The sequence below is a fragment of the Aythya ferina genome (genome assembly GCF_964211825.1).
Source record: "Aythya ferina genome assembly, chromosome: 1".
In the NCBI taxonomy this organism is placed as follows: Eukaryota; Metazoa; Chordata; class Aves; order Anseriformes; family Anatidae; genus Aythya; species Aythya ferina.
This window is the reverse complement of record NC_140296.1, coordinates 118,444,326-118,458,891: the sequence shown is the minus strand read 5'-3', so window position 1 is coordinate 118,458,891 and position 14,566 is coordinate 118,444,326. Positions and strand designations below refer to the sequence as shown.

Genomic DNA, 14,566 nt, shown 5'->3' with positions numbered 1-14,566 from the left:
GGAGGTGAAAAATCAAATATACTTGCTTGAATTTAAACATGTCTTAAAAATTATCTGAAGTTATTTTCTGTTAGTAAAAATGTTATTAGTTGACTCTCTGCCCTTGCTTTTTGTGTATCTCTAGGCCCCTAAAAAGTTCTCTGGATTACTTTTGTGTGTGTGTGTGTGTGTGTGTGTGTTGCAGGTGCATTTAACAATTTCTGAATTCATTTGCCAATTTTCTGGTTTTCTATACCATGTATACATGCACTTTTTTGTCATCTTGTATCCGTTAACAGAAGTGAGGAAGAAATGTTACAATGGTTTTACTTAGGTCCCCATCTCCTGGAATTGGTGGATCACATTAGAATTTTACACTTCATTTACTAAATCTGCCCATGACCCTTATGTTTCAGGAAGGCTGGAAAAAAAACCTGAAAGATATGGACTAACTGTAACCCAAATGCAGTAGTTTTTGAGGAGGTTAAAGAATAGCTTTGAAAATTATTAATGGCTTTATAAATTTTGATGGCATGTCAACTTCACAAAGATCACCAGCGTTACCTCAGCAGATAGCTGTAGAGGATGGAGTACAGTACGCTTGCTGTTATGCTTACTTGCTGTGTTTATTTTGGGGATGGGAAGAAAAGTAGCTTGTGTTTTTACTCTGAGGGTCCCTTTTGTCAACACCTATGGGCCAAGTAATTTATTGAGTGTTGCCCAGGTTTTAAAGGGTTATAAAAAGCAAGAAGAGGCATGTTGCACCAAGGACTAGAAATGCAGTGATGTGGTGCATCTGTCCCCTTCCTTTTCTGCTTTGGGTTTAATAACAGCAAATACTGTGATGAGGAATAAAACACTTTTAACTGTGATGTTTCTATTTTTAAAGTTTAAAGGCCATAGTCCCCGGCTTCTATTTTGTGTCCTCTTAATAGGTCTGCCTGGCCTGAGATTGCATTCTTGAAAATAACCTCAGGTGGTACAGCAGCTGTGGATGCTGTGAAACGTGTCTGTGCCTGACTGTTCACCTTAGGCAAAGCTCCTTTTGAAAGTTGTATTGTTGGCTGAAGAAAGAGTGGAAAAATAGTCCCCATGAGAACAGCTTTCATACTTCAGTAAAAGTGTGAGGACTTAGTACAAGTATTTGAAAATTACAGAGCCTGAAATATGCTTGCAGTGGATGTAGTTTAGAGATTCTGAACTACAAAGGCAAGACAGAAGGGACTCTGTCTTTGTGTTAAAGGGAAGGGTATGTATTGCTCTATGAGGCAACACTGCTTATGGCAGTGTGAAGCTCTCTGTTAGCATCTTTTTTCTGTACTCTGGTGAAACTGTGACAATTACAGATCTTCTTCAAAATGTTGAACTTCAGTGTTTCTAAGCATGTCCTGTTATTTTATAAGGCATTCTGTTATTCATTTTGCTTAATCCCTAAACTGTATGAGTGGAAGTGAAGAAAAAATGTTACCATAGAACCTGATATTTTAACAGTGGTAATACGGTAAAATACATGGCAAACTTCCAGGTTCCTACTACCTGTATAGTGCTTTTCTGCCTGCCAAGTCTTTGTTTAGCGGAAGAGCAATGATTCCTTTACCTCTTCCTTCAAGTACATTTAATACATATTTATCTTGCTGGAAATGGGCATGATATTAGCATCTGTTTTCATTTCAGTGGGATATCTGTAGCCTAGAAGGATGGTTGCTCTCATCTGGTTCATTCAAATTCTGAGGTGCTTTAAGTTGTCTTTAAGAGTATCCTGTGTTACTAAATGGGAGTTTGAGGAGGAGAAAAAGCAAATGAACAATGGGAAGGACTAATTCTGCCTTTAAAAAGGCAAAATATGAGACTGTTCTACCTCAAATTCTGTGTTTGTTTTAACATCTGACTTGTACTCAGGCAACATATGTTCCTTATGTTCTGTGGTGAGGGTAGGGAAAAATATTCCAAGAACCTTGTGTATGGAGTATTTGCTGAAGATGAATGAGCAATCGTAAGGACCAGAAGTTAGCGCGTGCCGTCTAGAAGAGCATGCATAATTAAGAGGATCTGAATAGTTACTGTTCTCCCTAACCAACTGAGTGAGGCACATGTGCTGCTGAGGCAGGTTGTTGAACGGAGATAATGCAGAGGAAGGGAAGCTGTCCAGGAGCACAGCTACCTCAGCGTAATAACAAGAGTGGTGGGTACATCGAATGCGCTGTACTCAGTGCTACCCGTCCTGTGGCAAGCTGTTGCTTCATGCAGCTACCCTGCTAAGCCTACCTCGCTGAGTGGCAACACCTGTGGCTAAAACATTAACCTAGCCCATAAGCCAATGATGCTAGCAAAAGGCAATTTCAAAATGGAAAATGAACTCCTATTCTTTGCTGGTTTCTTTGTTTGTTTTTCCAAACTAGGCTATTCCTACAGTTTCTTTCCTTAAGGCCAGTCTGTACCTAATTCACTTCACCACCTCTCCTTAGCTCAATCTGGCGTCTAACCAAAAAATGTCAGCTTTGCTAATGGCAGTTAGCTTTAGATCTCACCCCAACTGCTGTAGCCCAGCAACAGGACAATTCTGGCATGATTTTACGCAACAAGTTAGGGCAATAACGGTGTTGTAGTTCAACTCATTTATTTTGCTATGCACATCACCCTGGAATGGCCTGCTTGCTAAAATTGAGCAATGAATTGATCATTGCTTTTTGGTATCATTAGTTTAAACTGGTTCCTTGAGGGATAGCCCCGTAAAGCAGACGTTTGCTAAAGAATGATTCATTATTCTGCAACATGTAACTGTCCTGTGACACTTAAACAAACAACCCCCACACACCAAAAAAAGCAACAAGCAAATTGACAAATTGATGTTTGGTAGATGTAGTGTCAGAGAAGAATATTAGAGTGAGTTTCTAAACTGTGTCTTCTCAGTGTATTTCCACTGAGGCTCTCTTCCTGCCTCGGTAATGAAGGAGCAGGACTGGATCCCAAATGGTTCCTTTACTGCATCACCCAAATGGATTGTCCAAGTTGCTATGTGAGCAGCAAAACTAATGAATTTTGATTTCTTCTGGATTTACATTCTTTACTTTCCGGAGGCCAAACTGAATGACTAACAGATGAATCTTGTCTGCCGTTCCCTCTGTGGGCATGCCAAGCTGTGTCTCTACCCACTGATTTTCAAGAACTTGTGCAAGGATATAATTCTCCTTTAGACTCTAGACTTCTTTCAAGATGAATTTCAAATTGTCCAGAAAGCAAAAATGTTATTTTGGGGTGTGGGGAGTAGATGAATAGATGGATAGACAAGGAAACAGCATATTGAGATAAACAACTTTCTATCTTAAAAAAGAACGAAGAAAAAGAAGTGTAAGCCCTGCATGCAACACTCCTCAAGAGTAACATTTTCTACAAAAGCATTAGGGACTTCTTGGCTACAGAGTCCTGAAATCCATGTAAAAGGCTGAATACACTAGGAATGATGTCTGGCACCAGTGAACACACAGGCTCAGCCAAGGTAGTGTACAAACCATCAGCCTCCTTTAGCATTTTTGGTAGGATGGTGAGGAATTACAAATCTTGCTGTTGGAAATGTGTGTATACTGTTTTGAATCACACCTACATGTAGAAACATTCCAGATCCATTTCATAAGTGCCAAAGCTTTTGCTATCTAGCCTGGAGGATACATCTTTTCAATATTCTCTCTGAAGTAAACTTTTGGTTTAGCTTGCACATACTATACAGTGATTTAGCACTTTTTAAAAAAACAACTTCTTTTAACATACTGATGTAATTGGAAAAGCATATGTGTATAACTTATTCCTTTAAACCTTTCCACTGAATTGAAATACTTAACATTTCTAAAGCCAAGCACATGATCACTTTAACACTGCATATAAAAGAGGGTTACTGCAATAAATCAGATGACTTGTTGGATATCTTTCCTTTTACTTCTGCTTCAAAATAAATTCCTAGCAACTTTGAAGAGATGACAGTATTATCCTTGAGTAAAAAAATAAACTTGAAAATGTAATGGATGTAGCTAACAGCTGTTCTTTTATTACATTTTAAAAGGTTGCTTCAGGTAAGGATCCATCTGTGGGAATGTGTTTAAAAGAACAGGAGACATTCAGAGACAAACGCTGCCAGTAAGTGGCTCACAGGACATAGCCTACAATTCTGCTTTACAGAAGCACTGGACGGACTTCCTACACCATTCTGAACCCAGCCAAAAAAATAAGAATGAGGTGAAAAGGTAGAATCTGAGGGGAAACATTTTTGAACCCAACAAGGGATTTCATTTTGACAAATGAATTGCATTTAATGACTTATTGCAGCCTTTTCTCTCTTCTTTGGTGTTTATATGTGAATATGTTCTGCTTACCTCTGGACAAATAAAAACACCATAGATGTATCATGATACCAACAGAGTTGTTAACGCTCATCCTTGCCACTTTTGCTCCTGTCAGTATGTAGGGAATTACACCCTTTCAGCTCCAGTTTCATACCAGGGGAAGCTAGCATAATGCTATCTATTTTAGGAGATTAAATCAGTGGTAGGTTTTTGTTATGTTTGCAAGGAATTCTGAGATCTGAAAGTAAATGTGAAGGGTTATTGATCAGCCGGAGGCTGAAATGATGCATTCCTGTCTTTCTGGAGTCTCAGCCCCTACACACTTAGCCAGCTGAATACAGGAGAGCAGAAAAATTAATTGTTATCTTTTGCCTTTGTTATGGATGTAATGTCATCAAGAGTAAAAACTGTCATTTCTCAGTTGGGTGGTTGAAGGCACATCCTAGACATGGACTAGAAGTGGTTGCAAGCAGAATGACAAAGTCTGCTAGCTCAGTGTTTATTTCCTGATAACCTACCATTATTGCATTTTTAGCCATTTATCTTTTTTCTTTTCCAAGATGTGACTCACTGAAGTATGTTTCCTAGCTGCACTGCAATCTTTGTGATACAAATCAGAAACAGAATATGTCTGGGTTTTACTTCATCTCATAAACATTGTGCAAAGACCCCATGTAAACACCCTAATTGTGTTAGTATTTAAATTCACCGTAGATTTATCCCTTAATAAATGTAAGATCTTACAGATGAAAATAAACCAGTCTGCTTCATGAGCAAAGCAAAATGAAATCTGGGGAGAAATAAATAAATGCTAAAATTTTCCAAGTTTCGTATCTATGGGAAATTGAGTGGTGTCCCAACAAAGGAAGTGAAAGCCATTGTCTAATCTGGATTTAGCACAGCATTAAGAAGCCTCCCTCTATCAAGGAGCACTTGTCATAGTGGGAGTTACGCTGTTTTATTTCTGCTTAAGTTTATTACAGGAAATAATCTATCTAGTAACAGAGTATTTTTGTTATTATTTATGTTCTAAATGCAGGAAGAATTGTCCTCACTTTCAAATGTGGGTTTTAACGTTGACAGGTTTGTAAAGCATCTGATGGAGGAGAACTGGAGGATCTAGTTTAGCATATAAATCCTTAGCTCAGAGGTTACCTTTATTATATACATATAGTGCACTACAAAGAACTGCTGACCCGTGATTGAGGAGTCCAGTATTACTGGCTTTGAAGTACTTCCTAAAATTCTATGCTTTGAATTGTCTGCCATGGAATATAGCAGATAAGTGCGTATGTTATGAAAAATACATGCGCCCTTTTATTGCCTGTTGTGGTTGTTTCCTATCCTGTCTTGTATTTGGCAGTGGACATAGAAAGACCAGAAGATAGGCTTGTTCCCCTTTTGAAGACTTTTTCATTGTCTTGTCCTTTTTTTTTCTTTTTCCTTTTGGTCTGGCAAGGAAGTGACTTAAAGCAAAAATGTGTTGGCAAGTCCAGTGACCTGTGAAACCAGTCAGAAATCAGATAAATCAGCTAAGGAATTAACTGCGGGAAATAAATTACTAAATAATAGAGCCTTCTTGTTGCCGCTTTTGATGCGTTTCTTACTGCATTGGACTCTTTCCATGAGATGCTCATAAGAAAAGCAGGAACTCAGTTCCCGTACCAAACCAATAAAACAAATGCAGGCTAAATAGAAGAATTTGCACATTATTTAGAAGAAACTCTTCATCTGTGTTACTCAGTAGACCTCACCATAGACGTGGGAAGCTGCTCTAACAAGCCATATACGTCACCTCCAAAATGCATGACAACTATAAAATTTTGACATGAAATTACATGATAAATGCAAGATGGTTAAAAAGGGAAGGAAAGAAAGATGGCTATTCAGTAGTGTGAAAACAGATTTGGAGTTCAGGTCTTCAATGGTTTTATTTATGTAGTTTAGGTAGTTCATATGTCAAAGCCTTCTTTGGGAAGACAAAGCAGTCTGCCTGGTAGATACGTCCTCCTGAGGAGCACTTGCAGTGTCTGTGGTGGACAACACAAAGGGAGTCAGAACATTGTGCAATTAACTGTGCTAGCGTCCGAGGAAATTTTCTTCTGCAGAGGCTGATCATGTTAAGCTAAATACTACCTCTTATGCTAAATCATTGGACAATGCTACTACATATCATGTGCGCTCTGGTAAATTAATGAAAGATAGAAAACTGAGGTTCTCAAGTCAAAACATGTCAAAAGAACCACCATGCCCCTCTTCCTCTCTTTTGGAGAAACTCTTGAAAGCATGAATGAGAGGTGGAGCAGAAGTGGGAGTGGAGGACTCAGTAGTTGCACTGCATATTTATTTTAGCAATCGTTATGCAACTGGCAGAGATTAAGTATCAGATCACACAGGGAGGCCAGGTGTTATCAGCAACTAACACTGTGTTTGCTTTGCATGGGAGTTAAATATTCATTGGCATTTCTTGTTGGAAGAACCTCTTGGCTACGACCTCCGCAATCAAAGCTTGCCCTCTGACCCTTGCAGTTAGGTGCCATCATCAATCATTTTACACCCAAAGGGTGGCGGGGGTTTGTGTTGCTGTTTATAGAGCTGGGAAAGCTGTGTTACTGTAAAACCTGAGCAAGCAATTTGGGCTGCACAGGTGGCAATGAGCTTTCACCAGCTTTCGTAGCCTCTCCTGCTTGCCACGTGCTGCGCTTTGAGTGAGACAGTTTCCATGGTGCGGAGCGACTAACAGCTGGGATGAGGCAGCAGCTGGGAAATAAATGGTATGGAATGGCAACCGATGCTGAAATGGAAATGGTTTATATCAAGCCAGCTTCTGTTGGCGGATGAAGGCTAACACCTGCTGAGCCACAGAGGTTTTCAATTGTTCTGTTAAATTTAAAACACAAAACAAAACCACAAAAAACAAAACCCAAGGCTTATTAAGGAAGGTGGTTTGCACACGTGTGAGCATAGAGCCATGAAGTTCCTGAAGTTGCTCGCAACTGAGTTAGAGGGCATTTTCTTTACAAGTGTGCTGGCTGATAAGTAGGGATTCTTGTGCTGGCTGGAAAGGGAATGAAACAGCCTGTAATCTGGCTCTGCAGCGAGTTTTTTTCCAGGAACAACATAATTGCATTATAGAGAAGTTATTTTAGACATTAAAAAAATTAAAAACCAAATTAGTTTGCTATACTTACACGATCTCACCCTCTGTTCTGGACTGTTTTAAGGCAATCTCATCAATGAGCTTGGAAGCTGTTGCAAAGTATACGCAAGTTGCCTGATATGTTTATTCATGGGAATTTGGACTTAGGGAGCTTTTTCTTCCTCTGCATTTATCAAAGCAGTACCTTAGGCTGTGGAATTATCTGCTCTGACTAGAAGAAGAGACATCCTTCTTTTGTGAAGGACAATGAGAGGAGAACAGGAAATGTGGCACAAGAAAATGTTACTCCCTTGTTCTGAGAGCTGATGGGATGGCTCATTAAACAGGCATCACCTATCTTGGATGTGCTAAGATGTGAACTGGCTAGCTTTAAGCAGTTTAACATTACTCACCCATATTTATGTTTTATACCTGCCAAACTCTTTGATCACCATTTGGTGCGTGTGTGGCTTTGTTTTTTCCCCTTTTGGTGGTGAATTCCTAAATGACTGCATACATGAATTATTTGATTTATGAGAGTAGAAGGGTCTAGATGTAGGAAAAAAGTTGTTTTGTTTTGTTTTGTTTTTGTGGGTGGGAGTGGAAGTGGTGCAAGTGCCTAAGAAAACCTCTTCTCCCTTCTAATTTTATGCATTTTGCACAAGTTCTGATATACCTGGCCATTTTGGTGTTTACAGAGGGTAAAAAGCCCTCAAATCAGATTTCTTTACTCATCTGAATTTTGAGGGGAATTGTGCTTTGATTAGTAAGTTTTCAGATTGTGGATTTGACATGGTAAGAAAGAAGTATTATGGAAGGTAATTTACATGCATTACTCTAATGAAGAGGATTTATTTTTATTTGCCATTTGCTGTTACTGTTTATTCAGTAGAAACTTTTATTTTAAACTTATGACAGAGTGTTGCTGATAGAGAATACTGAGTAGATCCTAAAGACCCTGCTTTATTCTTGTGCTGTCTTTACCCTTGAGCTAACTCGAGCTCTAACGGGTGGCTTGCCCAAGCTGCAACCCTATCCATAAACATACCCTTCAGCTGAAGCGTGTGGTTGCTCTTCACTTGTCTGGCTGTCAGGGCATAGATTAAAATTTAGCTTAGGGTGCCATATTTGTTATTAGAAATGCTCTGTGGGGTGGATGAAGCTTGCTCATCCATGCAAATGGGACAAGTTTTCCAAGTTTCCCAGGCTCTGCCTTTCCACAGTTCAGTGGGAAAGGGCTCATGGAAAAGCTACAATTACATGGGAAAACGCCAAGTGATGGAGCCCTGACGTGCCCTATGGGCCTTCACTGCCCCTCCGTAGGGAGAGTGCTGCCATCACGAGCCCCGCATGACACTGGTGGTGCCAAGAGGTGGCTGCTCTCATCTGGGCAAGGCTAAGGCAGAAGGGATTCTCCTGGTGTTGCTAACGCATCATTGAATATCTGGATTTATCCTCCAGAAATTAGGTACACTCTGATAGTGTGACCTTGCACAAATCAATTCTGCTTTAGCGCTTATGGTCTCTTTCAGACAATCTTGGATACGCAGTCCCAAGGTCTTCTCACAACTCCTCGCCATGTTCAGCTGTGTGGTCTGGATGCTTGAACATCTCCAAGAGCAATTACGTTAAAAGAGAAAGCTTCTTTGCTGAGAGAAGGATTCTGCCAGTGACAGTGCTAGAACAAATGGGGACTGAGGGAGTTTGGAGGAAGTAATGTTCCAACTTCACCCTTCGACTTGTAATCAGTATAAATGTGTCAAAACAAAGGACACATCCAAGAATATTTCTATCCCTTCAAAGAGATGGACAGAGTTACAACCAGTTTTTTCATTGTTTTGTTTTATGCTTAGCCAGTCTCTTGAATTATGTAATGGAAACTTAATCCTTCCATCCTGCAAGCTGTTTTGCAAGGCCAACAACTAAGTCCACCTGCTCAAATTTGAAGAACAAAAGGATTTTTAACATTTGTTGTTCTTCTACGAAAATATTCTTAAGTGCTCTGGCTAGGCCTCTTGAAGGCAAAACTAAACTTGAAGTTCAGGAATGATATTTATCATGACCTATAGTACAATGCTTTCATCAAGGTAGCAGACTTGGACTGCTTACATTAGAAGGCTATATAATTCAATCTGACAAGGTTAACAAGAAGACACTTCCTCTTAGCAAACCACAGTTAAATTCCTGCCTTGACCTGATTCTTCAAATGTCTGAAAACACCCAGGCTGTATTTGGCCTGTGGTTCCTTGTGAGCCACAGCTTTTGTGGAAAGTACAAAAGGATCTCTCCACAAACACACAAGTGTTTCGTGATGCTGAGTTTGCAGACAGCCTGCTGAATGGCAGTGAATTTTTTCTCACAATCACTCTGTCGATAACAGAACTGCTTGGAGTGAGTTTGCATGGGCTGCCGCATCTACAGCAGGACCGTAATTGTTGCATGTGAATATTGCATGTGTATTTCATACTGTCCTGAGTACATTCATACAGCACAGAAGGTTAATTTTGTGTTCAGTCCCCAGTGGGGCTAAGAACATCTCTATATTTTTCTGCTCTTTATTCAGAGGGACAAATCACAAGTTGCAAGATATATGGTGAGCTCACTGCTCATTGTGGGAATCTTTTCCAGAAGTCCTCCTGACTTAATCTGAGGCAGTCAAGCTTAGAGTTTAACAGAGACTCTCCCCAAAATTCATAGTGAAGAATTACTGCGTTAAAAATGTCCAAAGGTGCTAGGGTACCTTCCAGATGCTTCCTTCCCATCTGGCATGCAAAAAGTAGTAAACAACAGTAGGCTACAGAAATGTTCTTCTAAAACTGCGTGATGGTACAAGCTTCCATACCGTGGAATGTAATTTTTGTGGGAATGCCTGTTCCTGCCAGTAGAGCATCCCCTCCGGATTCCTGAAGGGCCCTGGCAGCAAGGAGGAGGAAGAGTTCTTCAGTGGAAGAGGGAAATAGGTAGGGTGAAACAAAAAGGAAATGCCTGACTGAACAGAGGGAGGAAAAACATCCCTGACACTGTGCCAGGATGTGTCCAAAGGAAATGTTGGAATCTCCCTTCTCAAGGGATTTGTTCTTTTTATTTTTATTAAAAAAAAAAAAAAAAAAAAAAAAGGCAAGCACTAGGAAATGTACTTTAGGGAACAATATTGCATTGGCAGGGAAATGGGCTGGATGATCTAATTATTTTCCATCTTTAATTTGTCTAGGTTTGAGAACAATCCAGATCTTTTTAGCTGTGTTTTTCCCGACTTATTTCTAAAATATTGTAAACTGGGAATTATTTCTTGTAACAGATAATTATTTTTGATCCATCAGTCCCAAGGCTAATCAAATTCTGACCTTTACTGTAACCTGGTCTCCTTTCCAGAGCTGTTGTCTGCTAGGTGGAGTAGGAGCAGTTACAGCTGTTTTCTGCAGTGTGCACATGCGGAGTTTTGGGGGCAGTAAGACTTCAGTTTCTTGTGGTCTACTATTAGTGATCCTCTACAAGTAAACCTGCAAAGTTGGGATAATTCTTCAAAAGCCTTGCCATTACGAAGTGCTTAGCATCACAAACTCTCCGTGGGGTTGCTTGTGGTAGGCAGGAGCTTGTTGCATATCCTTTCTCAGCTGTGCAAGGAGACTGCAATTAAAGCAATATCCTTTCCCAAATGTCTTCACAAAATCCGAACTTCATTTTTTTGACTGACATTTTTGAGGCTGATGGCTTCATGGAATGAAGACTTTTTTTTTTAACTTTTTAAAGGCTAGTGACTCAAATGCTATGTTCTAACAGGATGAAATGCATCTGGGTGCACTGCCCACTCATTCTCAGAGGTATTTATACACCACACTAATTGCTGAAGGGAGGTAGAGGCCGTGTTTCACTGCCTCCCAACAGAAGGCCAAGGAGCACTGCACTGAACAGCATCTGGAAATGCGTGTAGAACCCTGGCAGATTTTAGGACCTAAGTCCGTCTGAACTTGAGTCTGAATTACTTCTGCTTACGGCACTAATTACATGAGCAGCTCTGTTCATTGCTTGATTTGATCTAGAATTTAAATAGAAACTTTTTAAGAGTTGTCAGCATTGGCACAGTTATCTTTTAAGATAAATGGTGTCAATTTTACATAAATTCAGATGCCGTGAGAACTATGGCTTTCATTTTAAAATAAAACATGGAACAAAGCTTGGAAAATACCAGTCTAATGTCTGGAACATCAGTAGACAACTACCAAGGTCTTTTTATCTCACCATCTACAGGTTGGTTTTGTTTGTTTTTCTACAGTTGAAAGCCAATACTCTGATACATCAAATAGAGAGGAGGATTGGTGGGTCTGTGTTGTTTGCAATAAGTAGTTCTGAACATGAAGACCTTGGTGAGCTTGAGAGAAATGCTATGGACAGGTTCCTGTTCTGAAGGCTTTGGCAGTTGGCTGATAGCCCTGCTTCATGTCCCAGAAAGCTTTTGCTGGGGCTCTGCCAACGGCAGAAGCCAGGTTGATTATAATGCACTGAGTTCAAACAGTCCTCATGTGTTAGGAAATGGATTGACTTGTTTCTTCCCCTTCCTAACTTTTAACACTTTAGAGTAACTGGGAACATGGTGCGTCTAAAAATGCATGCTGTGTTCAAAGAAGTGCAGCTCTCATATATTCTCGAGAAACTCTAATACAGCCGTAGTTGCAAGAGATGGTGCCCAGCTACCTTCATTAGAAAGCAGTCTCATTGATTATTTTCTGTATATTTTACCTATGTCATGGAAATATTTATACCTTTTTTCAAGAAGCAAAAAGTTAACAAACAAAATATATATCAAGGTGCTCAATATCGTATTACAACACTAATCATGAAGGAGTTGCTGAGTTGCCTGGCCTTTAAACATGGCGAGTGACAAAACAACAACAAAAACCCTAATAATTACAAAATACATAATCAAGCGTAACTATTAATTTTCTAGAAATTGCTGACAAGCTCTGTAGACCAATGCAAAGGGCATCTTTAACTTCAAAAGGGTAGAGTCTTTCAAAGCAATGCGAATTGGCTTGTGATAAAAAAAAAAAAAAAAGGATTTGAAAACTAAAAGAGGTTGGGGTATGAAGGATCAGACCGTTTTGTTTGTAGATTGTGATGTCTTTTTTACAGTTTCTCTGTGAGTTGTGTGCTGTGGAAATACATTGGAAAACAGATAATTAAGACAGAGGGAATAAAGACATAACCAGAGTATAGTATTTCAAAAGAATAAAACTTCAGCTTCTGTTCAAGTCAAACTATTTGGCTGACACACGGGTGAGCCAAGATTACTGTGGAATGTGAAGATCACAAAGCGACACTTCACTATTACTTCTGCAGAATGTAAATGTCTCCAATATGTTGCTGAGTTTCTCCTCTCCCTTGCCACAACAGATTTTTTCTAAAATAATGACAGTAGGAGTTCTTATATACATGTATTGTGGATTTGAGGTAGTGTGAGTGTGGCTTGTTTAAAGGCAAGCATACACCACCTGTAGGTCTTCAGCTGACTTTGTTCCCATTCATTTAATAAGGGAACAGTAACACAAGATATCTTTGACTTGTAAATTTGATGGTTTTAATGTTGTGCCATTCACCTACAAGGTATAATTTACTTGCGCAAAGAGTCATCGTCTTTCCTATCCCTTATTTGTATATGTCAAACACAGCATAGATTATATTGTTTCCATTTGTCTTTTGATTTTGTTTGATGTTTTATTGTCTTTCTCAAAAACAACTCATGTATTATCGTGTGTACAGGCGCATGTGTACACTTGCATAAATAAAAGATTCAGTTCAACAAATCAAAGACTAAATATGAGCAGATACTTAATTCTGACCCAGTTTGGAAGACATCACATGAAAGATTCATCCCAATAGTGGTGACTCCACTAGCTGAGTTACGCATGTCTGCTTTGGGTCAGGGTCACAGGGCACGTGAACAGCTCAGGTAGGCAAGATTGCAAGTTCTTTACAACAGAAATCATGTAGGTCTATCCTTGAGTTCATTAGGTATTGCTAAGCAGTCTTTGGCATGTCATTACCACATAAACTGTAATCAGTTTGCCATCCTATCCTTTGTTTGGATATTGGGAGAAGTCTCTGCTGAAAGGGTTGTGTGACATAGGAACAGGCTGCCCAGGGAAATAGTTCAGTCCCCATCCGTGGTCGTCTTCAATAAACATGTAGATGTAGAACTTAGTAGCATGGCTTAGCGGTGGACTTGTCAGTACTATGGTAAAGGTTGGACTAGATAATCCTAGAGGTCTTTTCCAACCTTAATGATTCTAACTGATGTTAAGAGGTGCATTGGCACTGTGTTTTCACAAATGGGAAACTGAGGCACATGAAAACAACTTGTATTCAGACTTGCACAGGTTTTGGGTGGCCTGATTGCTGCTCAGTGGAAGTTAGGTGCCTGAATAATGCGGGTGTACGTTCTGCATCCAAGTCCTGCAATTGAAATGTGGACCTTCTTGGTCCATGTGTTAACTTTTGCTCCAGAATTGTCTTATTTTATAATACTCAGTAAGATATCTCGGTGTGAAAGCAACATACCAGCACTAATTTTCATTTAGAAGAAAGTAACAGTGTTAACAAACTGCATCCATCTAAGAATCTACCTGTAAAGAAGGGCTCTCTTTTGGATCAGAGATATGGCAATGACTTACGACAGACTTTCAAGGCTGCAGTTAATGCTGAGAGCCAAATACTTTTGATACACTCATAAAAGTGCTGATCCTTTGTGAGCCTCTTATGGAGAACTTGAGTTAGTTATCACAGTGAGGAATAAACCTGTTGAAAAGCCTATGCTAGAATTCATGATGCTGCCAAGTCTTTTAAGAAAATAAGTATTTGGTTTGTTGTTACTACAATGAGACTATCATGAAGCACTCAAAATCAGAGCGTTCAACGTTAACACAGTGTGTTTTTAATTGAGACAAATTTAGTCTGAGCCAGGGGCCGATCAAGAGAAGGAACATGAAGGTTATAGCCCTTCTTGAGCTTGGGTAAACCCATCCATCGATACCTGTTTGTGTTCAGCAGTTATTGTTTTGACAACATTTGCATGTTGTAGCAACATGTAAATGAAAAATTGGGCAAACTCTTACTGAGC

General features: G+C 39.6%; 2 protein-coding genes across 2 annotated transcripts in view; one reads left to right on the top strand and one right to left on the bottom strand.

The window, feature by feature from the left end:
* Positions 1 to 4,314, top strand: part of LOC311438512 (uncharacterized protein) — a 49,515-nt gene extending 45,201 nt beyond the window's left edge. Inside the window, exon 5 of the mRNA XM_084522967.1 lies at positions 4,034 to 4,314. Coding sequence (XP_084379093.1) covers positions 4,034 to 4,047 — 14 coding nt within the window. The 3' untranslated portion in view covers positions 4,048 to 4,314. The remainder of the gene's footprint in view (positions 1 to 4,033) is intronic.
* Positions 1 to 14,566, bottom strand: part of COL8A1 (collagen type VIII alpha 1 chain) — a 92,690-nt gene that overhangs the window by 55,845 nt on the left and 22,279 nt on the right. The window lies entirely within an intron of this gene.